At 53.4% G+C, this 24,200-nt stretch overlaps 1 protein-coding gene across 1 annotated transcript in view; it reads right to left on the bottom strand.

Moving 5' to 3' along the window:
- The window catches only part of LOC142250067 (dimethylaniline monooxygenase [N-oxide-forming] 2-like), a 79,110-nt gene that overhangs the window by 33,127 nt on the left and 21,783 nt on the right, over nucleotides 1–24,200 (bottom strand). Inside the window, exon 3 of the mRNA XM_075322126.1 lies at nucleotides 8,700–8,862. Within this exon, the coding sequence (XP_075178241.1) occupies nucleotides 8,700–8,862 (163 nt within the window). The remainder of the gene's footprint in view (nucleotides 1–8,699; nucleotides 8,863–24,200) is intronic.

The raw sequence follows: 24,200 nt of genomic DNA, 5'->3' as shown, positions 1-24,200 counted from the left end.
TTCTTTGGGACCCCAACAATCCTGACAATAGAGAAGCTGTTGTCATCAATGTGAGGTCTTCAGAAGACTTCTGATCATGCGCAGTGCATCTCTCTGAAGTCGGGAAGTGTACACTCAGCTTCAGAAACTTAGTGATGTGAGGGATAAAAACTGTGCCCATGTGTAGGTAGGGGAGTGCAGCCCCTACTAAGGATGTTGGATGTTGCTCTACTGTGACTTTTAGGGGCACTTTGCACACTACGACATCGCAGGTGCGATGTCGGTGGGGTCAAATCGAAAGTGACGCACATCCGGCGTCGCTGTCGAAATAGTAGTGTGTAAAGCATTTTTGATATGATTAATGAGCACAAAAGCGTCGTAATCGTATCATCGGTGTAGCGTCGGTCATTTCCATGATTTGGGAAAGACCAATGTTACGATGTTGTTCCTCGTTCCTGCGGCAGCACACATCGCTGTGTGGGAAGCCGCAGGAGCGAGGAACATCTCCTACCTGCATCCCGGCCGGCTATGCGGAAGGAAGGAGGTGGGCGGAATGTTTACATCCCGCTCATCTCCGCCCCTCCGCTTCTATTGGCCGCCTGCCATGTGACGTCGCTATGACGCCGCATGACTCGCCCCCTTAGGAAGGAGGCGGGTCACCGGCCAGAGCAACGTCGCAGGGCAGGTGAGTGCATGTGAAGCTGCCGTAGCGATAATGTTCGCTACGGCAGCTATCACCATGATATCGCAGCTGCGACGGGGGCAGGGACTATCGCGCTCGGCATCGCAAGCATCGGCTTGCGATGTCGTAGTGTGCAAAGTGCCCCTAAAGCCCACTTTACACACTACAATGTATCTTACAATGTGTCGGCGGGGTCACGTCGTAAGTGACGCACATCCGGCATTGTAAGGTACATTGTAGTGTGTAACAGCTACGTGCGATTGCGAATGAACGGTAAAACGTTCATCGCACGCACGTCGTTCATTCCTCATGAATTGCACGTCAGATTGTTCATCGTTCCCAGGGTAGCGCACATCGCAGTGTGTGACACCCCGGGAACGATGAACAGATCTTACCTACGTCCTGCGGCTCCCGGCCAGCAATGCGGAAGGAAGGAGGTGGGCGGGATGTTTACGTCCCGCTCAGCTCCGCCCCTCCGCTTCTATTGGCCGGCTGCTGCATGACGTCGATGTGACGCCGAACGTTCCTCCCACTCCAGGAAGTGGACGTTCGTCGCCCACATCGAGGTCGTATGGGAGGTAAGTACGTGTGACGGGGGTTAATCGTTTGTGCGGCACATTGAACAAAATTGAATGTGCCACACATACGATGGGGGCGGTTACGATCGCATACGATATCGTATGCAGAATCGTAACATGTAAAGCAGGCTTAAGACTTTGTTGTGCTGTAGCTTTAAGAGACTGCTCACCTGCAGAGCGCAATGGAATGGTCCGCATCTTCCCTGCTGCTGTGTGTTTGTTTGGTCTGCCCTGAGAAAAGTGCAGGCAGAAAAGAAAGTGGCAGAAAGTGTGGGAGACTTCCAAGACGTGCAGAGGGACGCACACAGGAGAGTCGATATCCGGCCTGATAGAAGATGCCTCCTAATGAGCCCAGCTGCCTGGTGAATTGTGGGAAGAGAAGTCCTACATCGCTCTCCCGGAGTGAAGTGCGCACCACCGTACCGTCAAGCCTCAGAGCGGATCGGTCTTGCGGACAGTGTTGTGAGTATACGCCCGAGTGTAGCGGTTAGGGAACCATAGTAGGCTTCCGTAGTCAGAGTGCGGTATCCTCACGGTCCCTGTAGGGGAGACCAGTTAGGATAGAGGACAGAGCAGATTTGTTTAATGTTGAATATATGCATAACACTGTACTTCTGTGGAAACTATAGTGTATGTTGTCCTAGTTGTGGTGACCTGGGCAGTCGCTTCAGCTAGAGTATACTGTTGTACTGTGTAGTACTGTGTGGGTCCAGCATGCTTCCGTTTCCCTCCCCACATGCCTGTTTGTTAACACCCGAAAAAAGCAAAGAAAATTCACCAAGTGAGTGCCTCCAGCCTGCTGACATTGAGGATTACTGGACCCTTATACTTGGGCGAGCCACACGGGATTTCCTTACTCCTAGTAGCGGAGGAAGACCGAGTATATACAGACATCCAGAGTTCATGGAGGACACCGGTTTGGCTCACTAATAAGTAAGAGATCCATGTTTAGGCTGCAGGAGCTACCGCTTTTTTAGTGCCCAGTTGTTCACCCTTTATGGGATGCTATTGAAAGAGTATACTTTTGTACTGTGGGTTGTTTTCCCACCTTGACTCCTTTTTCCCCCTCCCACTGCTCGGCAGCTTGCCTTTGTTATTCCTTGTAAATAAGCATTCTACCTGGATTATCCGTCAATCCTTCTGATCCGGTGACCCTCGGTCAATCGCTACACATGGGCAAGCTTCGTATAACACTGGCAATGACGTTGGCTCTTGTAGGTCATGTTATCACCCCCACAAGGGTGTGATAACATGCTAAGTGGCCTGACTAGTTTGAGGAGCAAACTCCCCATCGACTAATCAAAGGGGTCATTTACAGATCATAAAAGGACTTTCGAAAAGCTTTTTCTAAAGATCTGTTTATGTGTGACAAGGAAATTTAGATAGATACACACAGTCAAGGCTGCTGGTGGTTCTGTGGGCATGGGGAAGGGGGGGGGGTGGGGATCTAACAGGCTCTCTAAGTTTTTAAGGAGTTTTAAGTTTTTGTGGAGTATTTGGAAGGTTTGCTCTCAGTTTCCACCCGAAAACCTCAGGTTGGCTTTAGGATAATCCGGCATTTTTATTCCAGATTTTTGGATTATACAGACATTCACTGCTGAGTGAAAGCCTTGGATATCTATGTGCATGTGAAGATTTTGGAGCAGAAACTTTCCGAATCCTCCTCAAAAATGCAAAACATTTCATAAACTCAGAAATTCTGCTGTTTTCTGAACACTATCTGTAAAAAGACTGTGTGTGTATGTGAAGCCCCACAGGTGTAGTGTCGGTGTCGGTGCATTACCTTCAGGGACTCCACGTTGCTGGATCTCCGTCACTGGTAGGAAATCTTCTTGTTTGATCGTGACGCCACTCTCAGTATTGCGGCCAGTAGGGACCGCCACTGCAGGTTAGGGGACGCCTGGGGCTGATGGTGGGTGCAGTTAGATGTAGGAGCCTCCTGAGAGTGAGGCAAGCCCCAGGGCCCTGTGTAGGTGCGTAGTACCACAAGTCGCAGAATGACCACACAGGCAGGATGTCTTTCAGGGTTTTTACTCACTTCAGGTGGCAGGGTGAGTAACCCGGGCGTAGCTGAGATGAACCAGGTAGGAACCAGGTATCCTTCAGGCTGACGTTATGAGGGTGACTACTGACTCGCCTTCCTTAGCCCTTGGTGGTTTGGGGTAACCCCGACTTTGAGTCCCTATGGGGGTCACCCAGGGAAGATGCTGCAGCCTCTCTCCCCTTGTTGTTTGCCGTGTGCTTGTTCCCCGGACCAGGCCACTCCAGCCTCTTGCCTCCTATGACCTATGGGCCCTAACTTGCGGTTACGTGGCTGCGGCTTTTGTAGTGTTGTGGTGTGGGCTTTAAGAGCCCCACACCGGCAGGTTTAGCAGAAGAAAGTTGAATCTATCCCCGCTTCGGGATCTGCCGCCCGGTTGGGCCTGGTGCTCTCTAGCAGTCTCCTTACTTCCCACTCCGTGCACTCTCTAGCTGAAGCTGGCTTTCAGGCAGCACTCCTAGTTGACCGTTCTCCCCCGTCTGTAGTCACTGCGCGGGCGCTGTTAGACAGCATCAGCCCCACAGGTCTGCTCCTCACTGAGCCCTATGGAGTTCTGCTCTAACCGACTCACTGGTGGGTTTTTCCATCTCTACTCTTTCTGCTGACATCTCCTCAGTCCGAGCTCCAAGCTCTAACTAACTCCTCCTATCTCTCTTTCCTTCCCCACTTGTGTCTGCCTACGCCACCTAGCAACCAGACTCTCTTACCACACCCCTTGAGAGGAGATGGAAGCTCTCACCCCCTCCACTATTCCAGTGAAGGCGTAGGCTCTGCCCCCTCCTGGGTTCCCCAGGGGTCCTCTCTTAGGTACATGTGTGAGGCCTGATCACTATGCGCCTGTGTTCCACACCCCAGTCAGCCATCTGGATTACCTGTATTGTACTGTCCCCAGCATGGGTGCAGTACTCAGTGGTGCCTGACCAGGTCAGGGGCGCCACATTCCCCCTTAGTTATCACCAGCACGTCCTCGGGCTGCAAGACAACATTTTAAAATGCATAAAACATTAAAACATGTAAAACATTTTTAAAAGCACCAGGTATCAGACATCACCACCCTCCACCCACAAGTCCGTTAACCCACCCAAAACCCTCTCACGTTGGCCGCGACTTCAGCCACTTCTGGCAGGATGTATAGGCGGCTCTCATGGGCTGATGGTTTCAGGGTATACCTGGCCTGGTGGATCCGCGCCGTCAGCCTCTTCTGGCAGGATGCAGAGGCGGACTCCACAGTTGGTGCTGACCAGGTACCCTCTTTGTGGTGGTGAGCCAAGGTCCCATAAACAGGCGTGCTCTCTGGTCGCAGGTGAGCCAAGGCCCTATATACGGACGGGCCCCCCTGGTTGCAGACGAGCCAAGCCCCTAAACAGGCTGGCCCTGGTGATGGTGCCACTGGTGTAACTATTTACACTGCGAGAGTTTGTGGCTATAGCAAGTTCATAGCCTTAAAGTTTAGTTCTCACAATAGTTTTTGTGGGCACATGCTTAAACGTTGCAAAACAAAACTTTCAAAACTTTAACTTCTGTACTTCTTTTCTGTACTTTCCTTTACTTTACTCCTCTTTTTCACTAGGGCGAGGGCACGTTGGGCACTGGCACCTGTGACTTTCCTGCTCTTTGTCTCTTTCTTCATCTGTGGTTGCCTCATCTATAGGTTCTGTGTCTTTCCTTTCTTGGTCTTCGTCTGTTTCTTTTTCTGTATCTGTTTCTTTATCTCTGTCTTTTCTTTCTTGTCTTTCTTGTCTTTCTTGTCTTTCTTGTCTTGGACATGGTGCTACATCGAGCGCATACAATCCCCTTTCACCTTCATGCAGAGTGAACTGTACTGCTTCTCCAATTTTCAAATTTCTGCCGGAATGTCCTCTGGGCAGGTGGGCTTGAACATCTCTCCTGTTAACAAATATGCCCTCTTTTATTCCTTTCACTACAATGAAGCCGTATCCACTTTTCAGGTTGAAGTCCTCTACTATTCCTCTGTAAAGGGGTCCTCTAGCCTGGGCTTTGGACCTTCTTAGGCACCTTTTCTCCTCCAGATCTCTGGCTGTAACCTCTTTCTGTTCTGGGGACTGTGGTGTCGGAGGACGCTTTGATCTGCTGCGCCGTGTCTTGCGGGCTGGGTTCATGCCTGCAGGCTCCCAGGTGAGGTCTTTGGGCTGATCTTCGTCTGCTGACGGTGTCAAGTCTTCCTCCTCCCAGCGGGAATAGGGCAGCATCTCCGGCTCTGGGTAGGGGTCTGCTGCGGCTGGCGTCGGAGTTAGCCCTTCTGCTTCCTGGCCTCCTCTCCCCCTTAGTTCTTCCTGGCACTCCTCTGGTGGCAGGACTGGGGATGGACTTTCTTCTGCTGGCCCGGGCGGGGGACTCTCCGGCGCGGCTGCAGGGGTTGCCTGAATCTCCTCAGGGGTGCATGGGGGGCGCAGGTACAGATCCACCAACCACTGGGGAAACTTGGCCTCCATGTCAGCCCTCATCTGCCAGTATTCTTCCTCCAGCGTGGGCTTCCTATCAGAGACCTCCGTGGATTGGGGAGCGGTATCAGCTCTGGCCTTGCAGGCCGGGGTAAATGGTATGTCTCTTTTATCTTGGCGGGCCGCGCCCTGTATGGCGGCGGCCTGGTCTGTGCGGGCCGGGCAGGGCATCGCTGCGGCGGCCTGGTCTGTGCGGGCCGGGCAGGGCATCGCTGCGGCGGCCTGGTCTGTGCGGGCCGGGCAGGGCATCGCTGCGGCGGCCTGGTCTGTGCGGGCCGGGCAGGGCATCGCTGCGGTGGTCGGAGCTTGGCGGGCCGCACCCGGCGGGGCTGCGGCCTGGTTCAGCATATCACCTGCGGCGCGGACGAGCGTCGCTGCTGCGTTGGAGTCTTGGCGGGCTGGGTTCAGCAGGGTGGCAGCCTGGGTCAGCGTCACACCTGCAGCACGGATGAGCACTGCCGTGGTGGTCGGAGCCCTGCGGGACAGGCGGGGCATCGCTGCAGCGGCCTGGGCTTGGCGGGCTGCTTCTAGCGTGGCTGCGGCCTGGTCCAGCATCGCCGCGCCGGGCGCCTCTTCGGGGACCGCGGGCGTGGCTGCAGGGGTCGGGGCACTCGCGCTGGCCGGGGCATCACTTGACTCACCCACCGGTGGCAGCATCGGGGTCTGCGTCGTCGCCGCTCGGTCTGACATGCGTCGCGCGGCTCCCTCCTCGTAGGTCCGCACCGCCGCAGCCATCCCCAGGAACTCCGCGTACTCTTCTCTGACCTGCTCTATGACCCGGGTCTCCAGTCGATCACAGAACTGGGCCAGCTCCCGATACCACCAGGCAGCGGAGCCTGGTTCTGGGTTCCTGCTGTCAGACGCCATTCCTTCTGCGCCGTCTTCCGCACGATCTCCCAGCGGTGGCCTCGTCGCTGCCTCCTGTAGCAAGCTGTCCAGCTTCTGTTCTGCCTCTTTCAGCAGCTCCTCTCCCAGCAGCAGGCTTGTGGCTTCCTTTCTGTTCCGCCGCTTCTCGACGCTTCCACTCTCATAGCTGGCAAGGTCAGAACTCTGCAGAGGATCTCTGGGTAGCCACACCTCTTCGTGGGCGGTAACTTCTCCCAGCGCGGGCTGCTGTTGTTTTTCAGCGCGCTTTTCATGGTGGCAATATGGCGGCGCTTCCAATTTTTCAAGCGGACCGCCCAGGCACATGGTCACCTGTCTGAACAGGTCTAGTCCTTATCCTGTTCGTGACGCCAGATGTGAAGCCCCACAGGTGTAGTGTCGGTGTCGGTGCATTACCTTCAGGGACTCCACGTTGCTGGATCTCCGTCACTGGTAGGAAATCTTCTTGTTTGATCGTGACGCCACTCTCAGTATTGCGGCCAGTAGGGACCGCCACTGCAGGTTAGGGGACGCCTGGGGCTGATGGTGGGTGCAGTTAGATGTAGGAGCCTCCTGAGAGTGAGGCAAGCCCCAGGGCCCTGTGTAGGTGCGTAGTACCACAAGTCGCAGAATGACCACACAGGCAGGATGTCTTTCAGGGTTTTTACTCACTTCAGGTGGCAGGGTGAGTAACCCGGGCGTAGCTGAGATGAACCAGGTAGGAACCAGGTATCCTTCAGGCTGACGTTATGAGGGTGACTACTGACTCGCCTTCCTTAGCCCTTGGTGGTTTGGGGTAACCCCGACTTTGAGTCCCTATGGGGGTCACCCAGGGAAGATGCTGCAGCCTCTCTCCCCTTGTTGTTTGCCGTGTGCTTGTTCCCCGGACCAGGCCACTCCAGCCTCTTGCCTCCTATGACCTATGGGCCCTAACTTGCGGTTACGTGGCTGCGGCTTTTGTAGTGTTGTGGTGTGGGCTTTAAGAGCCCCACACCGGCAGGTTTAGCAGAAGAAAGTTGAATCTATCCCCGCTTCGGGATCTGCCGCCCGGTTGGGCCTGGTGCTCTCTAGCAGTCTCCTTACTTCCCACTCCGTGCACTCTCTAGCTGAAGCTGGCTTTCAGGCAGCACTCCTAGTTGACCGTTCTCCCCCGTCTGTAGTCACTGCGCGGGCGCTGTTAGACAGCATCAGCCCCACAGGTCTGCTCCTCACTGAGCCCTATGGAGTTCTGCTCTAACCGACTCACTGGTGGGTTTTTCCATCTCTACTCTTTCTGCTGACATCTCCTCAGTCCGAGCTCCAAGCTCTAACTAACTCCTCCTATCTCTCTTTCCTTCCCCACTTGTGTCTGCCTACGCCACCTAGCAACCAGACTCTCTTACCACACCCCTTGAGAGGAGATGGAAGCTCTCACCCCCTCCACTATTCCAGTGAAGGCGTAGGCTCTGCCCCCTCCTGGGTTCCCCAGGGGTCCTCTCTTAGGTACATGTGTGAGGCCTGATCACTATGCGCCTGTGTTCCACACCCCAGTCAGCCATCTGGATTACCTGTATTGTACTGTCCCCAGCATGGGTGCAGTACTCAGTGGTGCCTGACCAGGTCAGGGGCGCCACATGTACATACCAATTACAGCAAATTAGTATGTAAAATGTCAGTCACCTTCACAATAGATTATTAAAAAATGTGAATAAATAAGAGAATATAAAGCAACAAACTGTACAGTATAAATAAGTCTACAGAAACATAGATGCCAACCTTCAGAGATAACTAATAGGGATGATTGAATATCACAAATATTCGACAATAGTCGGTTTCGCGAATATCTGACGAATAGTTCGCCGCTATGTGAATATTCGATGTGCAATGTAAGTCTATGATAAGCCCGAATAGTTGCTATTCGGCAACTATTCGTGTTTCCCATAGACTTACATTGCGAATATTTGCAAATCATCGAATAGTGGCGACCTATTCGGCGAATATGGGCGTTGCCGAATATTTGTGGTATTCGATCATTCCTAATAACTAACATGTACCCTCTGTCACTCAAATAAGTGAATGATAATAGTGTAATACAATGTGCCATAGTAAGTTACCAGGAAAAGAATGCAAAGGTAAGTATGGATCTACATGATGGCCATTGCAGACCAAAACAGCATCAAAACTCTCGCTCTTCTTTACACCGTTCTTCTCCGTCATGACCTCCCATTGGCCAGTTTTAGAAAAACTCGGGCTCTTTGTCACAAAGCAAACTTCAGACTTGGAGAAACGAGAAATGGCAGCATTACTTCTTAAAGAACTAAACTAACTAAAATATTTTACATGAGGTTCAATGTTTGTAGTTCATATGCGCATGTAAGTGAAAATTATATCAATGGAATCCATCTTACTCAATAGTATGGTGTCATTTCAAATATATATCAATAACAATTGCTCAATAGCAAAAAAAAATGCTATATTAAACCAGACTAAAAAAAATAAACATACGGTAACTTCTAATGAGAAAATAGATGAAATACAGTTAGGTCCAGAAATATTTGGACAGTGACACAAGTTTTGTTATTTTAGCTGTTTACAAAAACATGTTCAGAAATACAATTATATATATAATATGGGCTGAAAGTGCACACTCCCAGCTGCAATATGAGAGTTTTCACATCCAAATTGGAGAAAGGGTTTAGGAATCATAGCTCTGTAATGCATAGCCTCCTCTTTTTCAAGGGACCAAAAGTAATTGGACAAGGGACTCTAAAGGCCCCGTCACACTAAGCAACATCGCTAGCAACATCGCTGCTAACGAACAACTTTTGTGACGTTGCTAGCGATGTTGCTGTGTGTGACATCCAGCAACAACCTGGCCCCTGCTGTGACGTCGTTGGTTGTTGCTGAATGTCCTGGGCCATTTTTTAGTTGTTGCTGTCCCGCTGTAAAGCGCAGATCGCTGTGTGTGACAGCGAGACAGTAACAACTAAATGTGCAGGCAGCAGGAGCCGACTTCTGCGGAGGCTGGTAACCACAGTAAACATCGGGTAACCAAGAAGCCCTGTCCTTGGTTACCCGATATTTACCTTCGTTACCAGCCTCCACCGCTCTCACTGTCAGTGCCGGCTCCTGCTCTGTGCACATGTAGCTGCAGGACACATCGGGTTAATTAACCCGATGTGTGCTGTAGCTAGGAGAGCAAGGAGCCAGCGCTAAGCATTGTGCGCTGCTCCCTGCTCTGTGCACATGTAGCTGCACCACACATCGGGTAATTAACCCGATGTGTGCTGTAGCTAGGAGAGCAACAAGCCAGCGCTAAGCATTGTGCGCTGCTCCCTGCTCTGTGCACATGTAGCTGCAGCACACATCGGGTAATTAACCCGATGTGTGCTGTAACTTGGAGAGCAGGGAGCCAGCGCTCAGTGTGCGCTGCTCCCTGCTCTCTGCAAGTGTAGCTCCGTGCGCTGGTAACCAAGGTAAATATCGGGTTGGTTACCCGATATTTACCTTAGTTACCAAGCGCAGCATCTTCCACACGGCGCTGGGGGCTGGTCACTGGTTGCTGGTGAGCTCACCAGCAACTCGTGTAGCCACGCTCCAGCGATCCCTGCCAGGTCAGGTTGCTGGTGGGATCGCTGGAGCGTCGCAGTGTGACATCTCACCAGCAACCTCCTAGCAACTTACCAGCGATCCCTATCGTTGTTGGGATCGCTGGTAAGTTGCTTAGTGTGACTGGACCTTTAGGGCTGCAATTAACTCTGAAGGCGTCTCCCTCGTTAACCTGTAATCAATGAAGTAATTAAAAGGTCTGGGGTTGATTACAGGTGTGTGGTTTTGCATTTGGAAGCTGTTGCTGTGACAAGACAACATGCGGTCTAAGGAACTCTCAATTGAGGTGAAGCAGAACATCCTGAGGTTGAAAAAAAAGAAAAAATCCATCAGAGAGATAGCAGACATGCTTGGAGTAGCAAAATCAACAGTCGTGTACATTCTGAGAAAAAAGGAATTGAGCTTGGGTACTCAAAAAGGCCTGGGCGTCCACGGATGACAACAGTGGTGGATGATCGCCGCATACTTTCTTTGGTGAAGAAGAACCCGTTCACAACATCAACTGAAGTCCAGAACACTCTCAGTGAAGTAGGTGTATCTGTCTCTAAGTCAACAGTAAAGAGAAGACTCCATGAAAGTAAATACAAAGGGTTCACATCTAGATGGAAACCATTCATCAATTCCAAAAATAGACAGGCCAGAGTTAAATTTGCTGAAAAACACCTCATGAAGCCTGCTCAGTTCTGGAAAAGTATTCTATCGACAGATGAGACCAAGATCAACCTGTACCAGAATGATGGGAAGAAAAAAGTTTAGAGAAGAAAGGGAACGGCACATGATCCAAGGCACACCACATCCTCTGTAAAACATGGTGGAGGCAACGTGATGGCATGGGCATGCATGGCTTTCAATGGCACTGGGTCACTTGTGTTTATTGATGACATAACAGCAGACAAGAGTAGCCGGATGAATTCTGAAGTGTACCGGGATATACTTTCAGCCCAGATTCAGCCAAATGCCGCAAAGTTGATCGGACAGCGCTTCATAGTACAGATGGACAATGACCCCAAGCATACGCCAAAGCTATCCAGGAGTTCATGAGTGCAAAAAAGTGGAACATTCTGCAATGGCCAAGTCAATCACCAGATCTTAACCCAATTGAGCATGCATTTCACTTGCTCAAATCCAGACTTAAGACGGAAAGACCCACAAACAAGCAAGACCTGAAGGCTGCGGCTGTAAAGGCCTGGCAAAGCATTAAGAAGGAGGAAACCCAGCGTTTGGTGATGTCCATGGGTTCCAGACTTAAGGCAGAGATTGCCTCCAAAGGATTCGCAACAAAATATTGAAAATAAAAATTTTTTTTTGGGGTTTGGTTTATTTGTCCAATTACTTTTGACCTCCTAAAATGTGGAGTGTTTGTAAAGAAATGTGTACAATTCCTACAATTTCTATCAGATATTTTTGTTCAAACCTTCAAATTAAACGTTACAATCTGCACTTGAATTCTGTTGTAGAGGTTTCATATCAAATCCAATGTGGTGGCATGCAGAGCCCAACTCGCGAAAATTGTGTCACTGTCCAAATATTTCTGGACCTAACTGTATATAATTGCTCAGTTTCAAATACAAAGTGCATATATGACAGATAGTAGTGACTGCAAATGATGGGACTGCTCAATTATTAGAGGAGTATTATGCCTATTATTGTAGTAATATACTTCATTATTATTTTATACCGAGTTTAACCAGGCATAACTAATAAGAATATATTTGTGTATCTTTATTCCTTTGCTGTTATAGAAACTACCAGAACTACCTGTAACTACAGCAAATATACAGATAAGGTTTTAAGGGGGCTTTACACGCTACGATATCGTTAATGTTTTGTCGTCGGGGTCAAGTTGTTAGTGACGCACATCCGGCATCATTAACGATATCGCAGCGTGTGACACTGACCAGCGACCTTAAGCGACCTCAAAAATGGTGAAAATCGTTCACCATGGAGAGGTCGTCCCAAACTCAAAAATCGGTAAGGGTTGTTTATCCAGGTGGTTCATCGCTCATGCGGCAGCACACATCGCTATGTGTGACACAGCATAAGCGAGGAACGTCTCCTTACCTGCCGCCGGCCAAAATGCGGAAGGAAGGAGGTGGGGGGATGTTAGGTCCTGCTCATCTCCGCTCCTCCGCTTTGATTGGCCTGCCGCTTAGTGACGTTGCGGTGACGTCGCTGTGATGCCGAACGTCCCTCCCCCTTGAAGGAGGGATTGTTCGGCAGTCACAGCGACGTCGCCGACTAGGTAAGTATGTGTGACGCTGCCGTAGCGATAATGTTCGCTACGGCAGCGATCACAAACAATCGCATGCGCAACGGAGGCGGGTACTTACACGCTCGCTATCGCTACAAATTGCTAGCGATATCGCTACCGTGTAAAGCCCCCTTTACACTATAAATTACAGGGAATCTGTCAGCAGGATTTCCCATCCCATACTCTATGTGCATGTAGCTCTTTCAACAACAAATCCAGCAATATCTTTACTTGGCCAGTCAGTTCTGCCATTACTGAGAAATCAACTTTTGAATTGATATGGTAATGGTTATGGTAGATCTGAAGCCTCTGTCACTCCAGCTCTATTCCTCCCTCAGTGCTGCCTCCTCTTGCTTAATTGACAGACTCTGTTTTGTGTAACTTCAGGAGTAGACAGTCAAGCAGGAGGAGGCGGAGTTGGATATGGCATAGAGCTGGAGTGACTGAGTATTAGCCTCAGTCCCCTGATGACACCAGTGTGGCAAAACATGTCGGGGAGGCTACTGTCGATTTATATTTTAATAAGCAAACGCTGTGGTCATAAACTGTAGGGAAAACGTATAGGTTATGCCATAGACATTTGATCAACAAGTCTAAATAGGGAGACCCCTATGGCTAGGATGATTACCTATATGGTCTGAGATAGGTCACAGCGCTTTGCGTTTTTAAATTGTATGTCCTAAATATTTTAAAATAATTAATTGAAAGTTAAATATTAACAGATCAGTCTTTAGTTTAGGCTTCTAGTTGCCAATGGCAAATTGTAAATTGAGCTTTCTCCTCTACACATATTTATCTTCATCCTTTACCCTCATTGGCAAATCAGTTCAAACTCTGATTTTTCAGTAATGGAGGAACGGAGTGACAAGGTAAAGGTATTGCTGGACTTGTCTTTGAAAGACCTACATGGGCATATACATAGTTTTGGGTGTGACAGAAACTCTGTCAGCAGGTTTTAACAATACAGCAGCGGCAATACAGGTACAATGTATACACTGCCCCTCATCCGTAGCAATACAATACAGGGAACAGCTTCACATTGCTATATGTTCCCTGAAAACTGTTCTGTGGTTTTTGTGATAGTAATTGTGGTAATTTGACCTTAGATTTAACGTGCAATTTAATGCTTCATCATGGCAATACACCGTAACAAAGTGTCACTCTCAGCCTTATTACCCTGATGAAGCGTGTACTAGGGGTGCCTTCTGATCCAAGATTGTTTGCCACCACCTATGGGCCTGTCCTTATTCACATTCACCATATATGGTTAACAATGTTCTTTATTCATATACTTTTCGGGATGCATTCTTGACTTCTTCCATCTCTATCTGTTCAATCTATTTGTATCACTAACAATTATATGCAGTTGTCACGCACGTGACTAACAGGGTTTAACAAAGTACCCACAAACCCCCAGTAAGAGTATCTGCACACAGGGTACACAGGCATCACAATTAGTGATGAGTGGACCCAGACTTTAAAAGTCCGGATCTGTGCGGTTTCAAACGTTCGCGAGTGCCGGGCCCGGGATTTTCAGGGAATTCCTGGTATTGATTCTGATCTGGCAATTCGGGAAAAAAATAAAATAAAAATAAAGAAAATAAGAATGAAGCAAGTGCTTTATGCTTATGTGACGCCCTGGATTAGCCAGGTAGTCACAGACATAACAACATACACACCCCCCTTCCCTAGACAGTTACACCAGTCAGACAAAAACCCTTGTTGCCTCCCTCCAGAGTCTGATGTCCACACCAGGTGGGGCGGAGCCAGGCGGTTGGCCCCACCCACCAAGGAGTTCACAGGCCTTGAGGCGGGAAAAGAGACAGATGAGTTGAGGAGTTGAAAGTGAGAGGAGTGAAACGTCTGCGTGTGCCTGGGTAGGAGCCCAGGCACTGACAGCAAGGTTGGCAGACAGTGGTGGCCGTCTGCAGGAGTTAGCGGAACTCTGCAGAGCCGTAGGACCAGGGTCGGGCGTTGGCCCGCTGGTACCGAACCGGGGAGCGGAGTGAAGCTAAGCACACAGGCAGGGCCATCGGACCCCGACCAGGCTTGGAGCCACCGATAATAGTCAAATCCGAGTGTGACAGGAACCCCAGGGGTTTCCCAACAACCAAGACCCGACAGAAGGCAACAGTCCACACCGTGAGGATATACAGCCACCACCATAGGCTAGAGATCCAAGGGCCAGCGCCTGCGGGCAAAACGGGCTCCTACGGCACCTATACGTCGGGGAGCGGACTACCGGTGGGCAACCACAGGAGTCAGAACATTTTAACAGGTGCAGGGAAAGACAGCCACCATCAGCCGTCCGGGGAGAGCACAACAACACTGCAGCCAGCTGCGGGACCCGTCCATCCGGCCGTTTGGTTTACCAGAGACTCTGTCATTGACTGTCTGAGTGAGCACACCAGTGCCATCCGGCACCGCGCCGCGCTGCCCCTGCAACCTTGCACCCCAGCCATCCAGCCTCCCCGTTACCCCACCGGGCCCCGGGATCACCAACCCCTACCCACGGAGGGGACAACATCCTAGCTGCTCCCTACCATCTCTCCCAGGATCCCCGTCATCAGCAGCGGTGGTGCCATCATCACCATGTCTCGTGGGTGGCGTCACGAACTCTCTCCCCAAACAAACCATCCCTTTTCACTCACGGGTGAGGAGCGCTGCTCGAGTCCCCGGGTCCGGCCCACCGCTCGAGCCACCGAGCAGCAGCAGCAGAAGCCCTGGACCCGAGCGTGGCGAGCGCGTCCCCTCCGCCCGCGACACTTACTGAGGCTCCGGCACGGCCGTAACTGCTCCCGCGGCCACTCATTTACTTCTGGGGCTGCTCATTATCCTTAACTGCATATGCCCTGCTTTCGCCGCCCACCGGAGTCTGTGATTGGTTGTAGATAGATGTGCCCCCTTGCTGAGTTACAGCATGTCTAACACTTCCAATCACAGACACGGTCTGCGAGTCTATATCGCACAGTAAAAATAAATAAATAAATACATTTGAATAAGGTCTCCCAATATTAGGATACCCATCACAGATAAAGCATATGGCTACAGGCTACAGCCCCCAGCCAGCACTTATCTTGGCTGTGTATCAAAATAGGAGGAACCACATGCGGCTTTTTTTTAAAAATTTAAATAATTTTAAAAAAAATGGCATCTGGTCCATCCAATTTTGACACCCAGTCATGATAAAGCCCGACAACTGGGGGCTGGTATACTCAAGCTGGGGAGACCCATGGCTATTACCCCCCCCAGCCTAAAAATATTAGCCTGCAGCCGCCCAAAATTGCCGAATCCATTAGATGTGACAGTCCTGGAACATTACCAGGCTCTTCCCGATTGCCCTTGTGCGGTGGCAATCGTGGTAAAAAGAGGTTAATGTGAGTTCACAATTGCCACTATGCTCTACACTAGTGATGGTGAAGGTCTATGAGACCCCCCATTACTAATCTGTAAGTGAAAGTAAATAAACAGATTCACCGAAAAAATCCTTTATTTGAAATAAAATACAAAAAACACCCTCTTTCACCCCTTTATTAACCCCAAAATACCCATGCAGGTCTGATGATTCTAGCTCTGCTTCATCTGAAGCTTACAGTGAGCGCCATAGAACATGACCACCCGCTGTGAGCATAGACTGAGTGAGCCACGTTTAGTCCAGGACGTGGAAGTGAGAGGAGTAAACACTTGGGTGTCTGGGTTTGTGGCCCAGGCACTGACAGCAAGGTTGGCAGACGGTGGTGGCCGTCTGCAGGAGTGGTGAATCAACGCGGAACCGTAGGACTGGGGTCGGGCGTTAGCCCGCCGGTACCGACCGGGGAGCGAAGTGAAGCCAGCACACACAGGCAGGGCCATCAGACCCCGACGAGGCTTGGAGCCACCGACAATAGTCAAATCCGAATGTGACCGGAACCCCAGGGGTTTCCTAACAACCAAAGACCCGATAGAAGGCAACCGCCCACACCGTGAGGGTATACAGCTACCGCCTAAGGCTAGAGACCCAAGGGCCAGCGCCTGCGGGCAAACGGGCTCCTCCGGCATCCATACACCGGGGAGCGGACTACCGTTGGGGATCCATAGTAGTCAAACACGAACATCAAGGTGCAGGGAAAGACAGCCGCCATCACCTGTCCGGGAAGAGACACTGCAGCCGGCTGCGGGACCCGTCCATCCAGCCGTTTGGTTTACCGAGGACTTTGTGCATCTCTTACTGAGTGAGTACACCCGTGCCATCCGGCACCGCGCCGCGCTGTCCCTGCAACCCTGCACCTCACCAACCCTGCCTCCCCGTCACATCATCGGGCCCCGGGACCACCGACCCCTACCCACGGAGGGGTAAAACAACATCCCAGCTGCTCCCTACCATCCGGGGATCCCCGTCACCAGCAGCGGTGGTGCCCATCTTCACCACGACCCGTGGGTGGCGTCACGGACTAAACCCCCCAAACCAACCCCTTTCACTCACGGGCGAGGAGCGCCGCTCGAGTCCCCGGATCTGGCCTGCCGCTCGAGCCACCGAGCAGCAGCAGCCGCAGCAGCGCCGGACCCAAGCGATAGCGAGCGCGCAGTAGCGTCGGCGTCCTCCCCGCCCGCGACAATTTGGCGCTGTGAACAGTATTGAACCCATCTACTTACCAGTAGAAGTGCGCCTTGTGATCTCCGCCGGTGGTGTCCGGCCAAAAATTTTGAAGCGCCGCTATCTTGGCGCGAAAATCTCCCGTTCGAGCGTCTTTTTCGAGCAGGGAAGGCGCGAAAGCGAAGCTCCGCCCCCAACAAGCGGAATTGCTGAAGAGAACCAAGGGGGGACGGGAAAAAGATGTCTGCGCCCGACGGAGCTGTTGGAGGACTGGCGGTTGCAGCTGCCGCCGCACCCGTAGTTGGAAACGGGATAGCTCCTGCTCCGGTAGCCCAGGTGATGCCGTTCTCCCTGCCCTATGTGCCCGGTGCTACCAGGCTACCGCAGTACGATGGGAAGCCTGATGCTCTGCAGGTGTTCCGGAAAAAGATTAGCCCGGTCCTCGATTTATATCCCTTGGCTGAAAGGCAACAGGCAGTGGTAGTGCTAGGGCAGCTAACCGGCGCGGCTGAGCAGGAGACGGCGACCTGGACCGACGCGGACCGGGCCTCGGTGACTACCATTTTCGAGAAACTACAAATCACTTTTGAGACCCGCACAGAAGCGGGATGCAGTTTTATCAGTGCCGACAACGGCCTGCGGACAATGTAAGAGACTATGCCCTGCGCCTGCAAACAACCCTCCGTACGCTGAAGCGGGTGGACACTATTAATTATGCAGACAGCAATAAGATGCTAGTAGAACAATTCCTGCAAGGGCTAGGGTCCGCGGAAGACCGCAAGCAGATGCGGCTGTGGGTCCTAGAACACCCCAATCTGGACTTTGCCGTGCTGAAAGAACGGGCCATCAAGGCCCTACAGGCCCCAACGCCAGGCGCTCCAGAGGCGGCTTCATGGCCGGCTGAAACCGCTCCTATCACGGTGGCACCTCCACCCCCGGCTCTACTAACCCCGGCAGTGCCCGTCAGGATGATGGAGGAACTAGCAGCCCAGGTCCGCCGCATGGATGGAGACCTAGCCAAGATCCTCACCGCACTCCAGCTTCCGACGAGAGTCAAGCCCCCAGGAGGGATCCAGCTCGCCGACAGCCCGGAGGACGTCCCCTGGATGCAGCGGAGAAAGACCAATGACTCACGGTATGGGCCTCCTATCTGTTACAGGTGCAGCAAGCCTGGCCACTACTCTAGGCGGTGCCCGTTAAACGAGCAACCCCTGGGGCCAAGGGCCAATCCTCAGGAGTAGACACCAACGCCCCCCCGATTGGCGAGACCGGTACGTCGGAGCTCGCCCCATCATCCCCCTGGCAGTGGCCCTCTTGGACACAGGATCACAGATCACAGGTAACCACTATACCATATACACTGTACCAGCAGTTTTGGGGCACTGACAAACTTGCCCCCTCTGATGATAGCCTGACCCTGATCGCAGCCAATGGACTCCCGTAAACCCAGGTGGGCTACAAGGAAGTGACCCTGACTGTGGGACGTGCGGAGTTAAAGAATCAAGGGATGATTGTGGTAATGAATGAACCCAGTGATCACACCCCGAAAGTAATCTTGGGGACCAACGTGATGGAGTATTGTATGAGTGAGGTGCTGAATCTGTTGCACCAGTTGGCCGCCACAGCAGGAGGAGGCCGGCAGAGGGCCCGGGCCCTTCTGCAGCAAGTGAGCTCGACTGGCAGAGAGATTGGTGGAGTGAGGGTGATGGATGTGGCCCCCTTGGTAGTGTCACCCCGAAAAGAAATGATGATCTGGTGTAGGGCAGCAGTATTCCCCCAGGGGCGCGACTATCCAGCGATGGTGGAACCCATGCCTTCTGAACACTGGCCCACGGTGATGGCGGCCAGAGGGGTGGTTGACGTTAAAAAGGGGAGAGTGCCTGTAAGAGTTGTGGAGAGGAAGAAGTCAGGCTCCCCCGTTATGCTACCCTCACCAAGTTGCTCACCTTAGACCCTAACACCATTCACGAAGCTGTCCCTCCTACCTCGGCATCCCCTGCCAGTAACCATACACCCTCTGCACAGTTAGAGGGGTGGTGCCGGGAAATACACGTGTGGCGCCCTGGACAAGTCAGGGGCCACAGAGCACAACACCCACACACCCCACACTCCCAGCAGGCACACCGAAGTCAGACACAAAACCCTTGTTGCCTTCCTCCAGGGGCTGATGTCCACACCAGGGGGTGGGCCAGGCGGTTGGTCCCGCCCACCGAGGAGTTCACAGTCCTGGAGGCTGGAAAACCAGGCAGATTAGTTGTGGAGTTTGTAGTGGAAGGAGGAAAGTAGTAAGAGAGCAGCCTGAAGTTGGTCCGGGTGTGTGACCCGGACAGATCAGCAAGGTTGGCAGACGGTGGTGACCGTCTGCAGGAGTGGCCTATCCGAGTTACCGTAAGGACCGTGGACGGGCGGTGGCCCGGCGGTACCGGACCGGCACACAAAGAGAAGCCAGCACCATCTGGCAGGGGCTTTTCAGACCCCGGCAAGGCTAGGAGTCGCCGTGAATTTGCCGAATCCATTAGTGAAGGGGACCTCCTGGGTTTCCAAACAGTCAAGTCCCAACAGAAGGCAACAGTCCAACCAACAGAGGGAGACACCGCCACCGCCAAGGCAACCGTTTCTCAGGGCCAGCGCCTGCAGGCAAAGAGGGGCTCCTCCAGCCCATATCCAAGCTGGGGAGCGGGTTACTGGTGGGAACCCATCGGAACCATCAACCGTACTTAGGTGCAGGGAAAAGCAGTCACCATCAACCTGCCAGGAGAAACAACACCGCAGCCGTCTGTGGGACCCGTCCATCCAGCCGAGTGTTTTACCGAGAACTGTGTCTTCATCCTTGGGCTGAGTGAGTACCACCGTGCCGTGCGGCACAGCGCTGCCCCTGCGACCCTGCACTTCGCCAGGCCCCGTAACCCGCCTGCCATCCATTCCTACCCCATCACCGGGCCCCGGGACAACCAACCCCCTACCCACGGAGGGGAGAACTAACAACAAAGCTGCTGCCAGTCACCGCTCCCGGGATCCCCATCCAGAGCAGCGGTGGTGTCACCATTATCACCACAGCCGTGGGTGGCGTCACAGACAATAAATCCCCACAATCAATCCAAATCCCCTTTTCACTCACGGGCGAGGAGCGCCGTTCGAGTCCCCGGGATCCGGCCCACCGCTTGAGCCACCACCGAGCAGTAGCAGCACCAGCGGCCGGACCCAAACAGTGGGAGAGCGCAGCGTCCCCTCCTCCGCCCGCGACAACTTGGCGTCACGAACAGGATCCTACCATTCTACCGACTGGTGGAAGTGCGCCTTGTGTGACTGCCGGAGGTGTCCGGCTGAAAATTTGCTGAAGCCGCCATCTTGGGCCTGAAGAGTTCCCGCTCGAGCGTCTCCTCGAGTAGTAGAGGCGCGAAGGCCAAAACCCCACCCCAATAGAGGAGGAGCCGGAAAGAACTAAGGGGGACAAAATGGCGGCCGGTCGCATGTGAGCGCGGCTATAAAAGCAGGGACGCCAGGACCCTGCGGCCATCTTGTTCCTGGGAGAGGCCGCCAGCAAGATGTACATGCCGTCCCGAAGCACCGTAGCCCCCGCGCCTGGAACAGCGGCGTGGGTGGAGATCCGGACCACTCAGCTCTATCAGAGGCTGCAGGTCAAGATGCAGCTCCTCTTGGAGGAGTGGGAGACCGACATGACGGCGGTCATAGCGACCGTGCGGAGACGCGAGGAGGGAGTTGCGGAAGAGAGGGTGAGTGACCCACGCCCCGGTACCCCTAGTGGGCCGGTCATCGTGGCTGCGGGACCCGGTCTGAACCCCCTCGCCCTGCTGCCTTCCTCGCCACCCGTCCCGGCTGCCGTGACCCCGCCACTAGACCCGCTACCACCGCAACCGGTAGCGATACCCAGCATGTCCGCCCAGGCGGACCGACCTGTAGCTGGAGCCCATAGCCGACCGGAGGTGCTACCGTGGAAAGCCCTGAAGCCTGAACTGGAGGCACCCCCCGAGAGATTCCCCGAGCCAGAGCCGATAGACCGCTCCGTGAAAAAGGACCAGCAGAAGAAAGCCCCTGTGCCCATCCCCCATACCTCGGCTGAGGTTGCGCCGGGTTGTCGCTGCAAGGCGGCGTCCAAGGCCAAGTCACCGCGGGACCTTCTGCCCAGATCACCAGCAGTGGGCAGTGTCCAACAGGTCTCGCGGGGCCCGACCCGTGCGCCGGAGCTCGCAGCAGCGCCATACTGGGATAGGGAGCCGGTACCTTTGGGCCCAGAAATTGAGAAAAGGGAAAGGAAGAAGGCGGAATTGGTGGCCCGTGCAATCCGAGAGAAAGAGAACCTCCGTCAGGCAACCTTCCGTGTCCGGGGCCCGCTGTATGAGGGGCAGGTGAGGCGGTTTGATGTCCGCCAGGGCTATGGTTTCATCTATGAACCGGGCCTGGAGGCCGAAGTCTTTATAGCCCGGCGGGATGTTAATGCCCACCTGCCAGAAGAGCACCCAGGCCGTAACCTGATGCCAGGAGACCTGGTGCAATACACCCGGCACTGCGGGGAGAGGGGGTGGTTTGCGTTGGACGCCAAGCTGAGGGGCAGCAATGAGGCCCGAGTGTGTACCGCACCCCCTCCCCCAGCCGATACAGAGGACTCAGAGTAAGGGCAGCGGAATGCCGTTGTCAACGTCCCCGTTGGGACCACCACTGTTTAAAGTTTTGAAAGTTTTGCAAAAATGATAAGGATAATCTACTGATGAAGTCACCTGATTGCCATCTGATTTACTGCTGATTGAAACCGGTTGTTGCTGGCACCGTTGTCCCCGTGGGGACCGTTCAAAAAGTTGCATAAAGAACTCTTTATGAACAAGCCCGAGAACTTGCAGGGCAACCACAAACATAGTGGCATGTAAATAAAAATGTTTGTTTTGGCTTCCACCGTTGCCGCCTCCAGAGAGGCAGATTGGAGGAAGGGCCCGCAGTGGAGTAGGCTGGGGCCCAGCCACCACCGGAACCGCTGGCAATCCTCTGGGGGTTTCAGGGGTTCCCCATGGACGTGGGTCCCCTGAAAAGGACAGAACCCGCTCGGGCAACTTGTGCTGGACTGGGGTCAAGGGGTGCTGCCTGTTTGCTTAGGGGCAGCATCAGGTCCAGGTTGCTTGGGTGGGGGAGAGCGGAAGCCGTGACCGTTTACAACCGTAACGTTTTAAGTAAGAGTACCTCCCAATGTGGGAAGAAGTTATTATAATTGTATTGTGTGTTACCGTTTTTCTATTTTTCAGTTGGTGAAAATAAAACCGGTGATGGACGGGCAGCCCGTGGACGGTCTGCATTTAACTAAGGGGGAATGTGGCGCCCTGGACAAGCCAGGGGCCACAGAGCACAACACCCACACACCCCACACTCCCAGCAGGCACACCGAAGTCAGACACAAAACTCTTGTTGCCTTCCTCCAGGGGCTGATGTCCACACCAGGGGGTGGGCCAGGCGGTTGGTCCCGCCCACCGAGGAGTTCACAGTCCTGGAGGCGGGAAAACCAGGCATATTAGTTGTGGAGTTTGTAGTGGAAGGAGGAAAGTAGTAAGAGAGCAGCCTGAAGTTGGTCCGGGTGTGTGACCCGGACAGATCAGCAAGGTTGGCAGACGGTGGTGACCGTCTGCAGGAGTGGCCTATCTGAGTTACCGTAAGGACCGTGGACGGGCGGTGGCCCGGCGGTACCGGACCGGCACACAAAGAGAAGCCAGCACCATCTGGCAGGGGCTTTTCAGACCCCGGCAAGGCTAGGAGTCGCTGTGAATTTGCCGAATCCATTAGTGAAGGGGACCTCCTGGGTTTCCAAACAGTCAAGTCCCGACAGAAGGCAACAGTCCAACCAACAGAGGGAGACACCGCCACCGCCAAGGCAACCGTTTCTCAGGGCCAGCGCCTGCGGGCAAAGAGGGGCTCCTCCAGCCCATATCCAAGCTGGGGAGCGGGTTACCGGTGGGAACCCATTGGAATCATCAACCATACTTAGGTGCAGGGAAAGGCAGTCACCATCAACCTGCCGGGAGAAACAACACCGCAGCCGTCTGTGGGATCCGTCCATCCAGCCAAGTGTTTTACCGAGAACTGTGTCTTCATCCTTGGGCTGAGTGAGTACCACCGTGCCGTGCGGCACAGCACTGCCCCTGCGACCCTGCACCTCACCAGGCCCCGTAACCTGCCTGCCATCCATCCCTACCCCATCACCGGGCCCCGGGACAACCAATCCTCTACCCACGGAGGGGAGAACTAACAACAAAGCTGCTGCCAGTCACCGCTCCCGGGATCCCCGTCCAGAGCAGCGGTGGTGTCACCATTATCACCACAGCCGTGGGTGGCATCACGGACAATAAATCCCCACAATCAATCCAAATCCCCTTTTCACTCACGGACGAGGAGCGCCGCTCGAGTCCCCGGGATCCGGCCCACCGCTCGAGCCACCACCGAGCAGCAGCAGCACCAGCGGCCGGACCCGAGCAGTGGGAGAGCGCAGCGTCCCCCCCTCCGCCCGCGACACACGTAGGTACTGAATCCACACCCATGCATCACAAAGAGGGGGTATACCGGGTAGTGCAAGAGTATGAGCAGGTTTTCAGCAAGCACCCATTAGATTTTGGGAGGATTAAGGGGATTCAACACCATATTCCTACAGGCCTACACCCACCCATCAAAGAGAGGTATAGGCCCATTCCGCCAGCACACTATCAATGCGCTAAAGACATGTTGCGGAACATGAAGGAGGCGGGGGTCATTCGGGACAGTTGTAGTCCCTGGGCAGCCCCACTGGTGCTGGTAAAGAAGAAGGATGGCACCATGAGAATATGTGTGGATTACCGGAAGATCAACCAGATCACGCATAAAGATGCCTATCCTCTTCCCCGTATCGAAGATTCGCTAGCTGCACTGAGAACTGCTAACTTCTTCTCTACCCTCGACCTCACTAGCGGGTACTGGCAGGTGGCGGTCGCACCAGAGGACCGTGAGAAGACAGCATTCGCCACTCCAATGGGACTCTGTGAGTTTAACAGCATGCCGTTCGGGCTATGCAATGCCCCTGGAACCTTCCAACGGCTAATGGAGTGTTGCTTGGGACATCTCAACTTCGAAACGGTCCTACTGTACCTGGACGATGTGATCGTGTACTCCCAGACGTACGAGGCCCATCTGGAACATCTGGCTGAAGTGTTC

This window comes from Anomaloglossus baeobatrachus, chromosome 8 (assembly GCF_048569485.1).
Source record: "Anomaloglossus baeobatrachus isolate aAnoBae1 chromosome 8, aAnoBae1.hap1, whole genome shotgun sequence".
Classification (NCBI taxonomy): domain Eukaryota; kingdom Metazoa; phylum Chordata; class Amphibia; order Anura; family Aromobatidae; genus Anomaloglossus; species Anomaloglossus baeobatrachus.
This window is presented reverse-complemented; position numbering and strand designations above follow the sequence as displayed.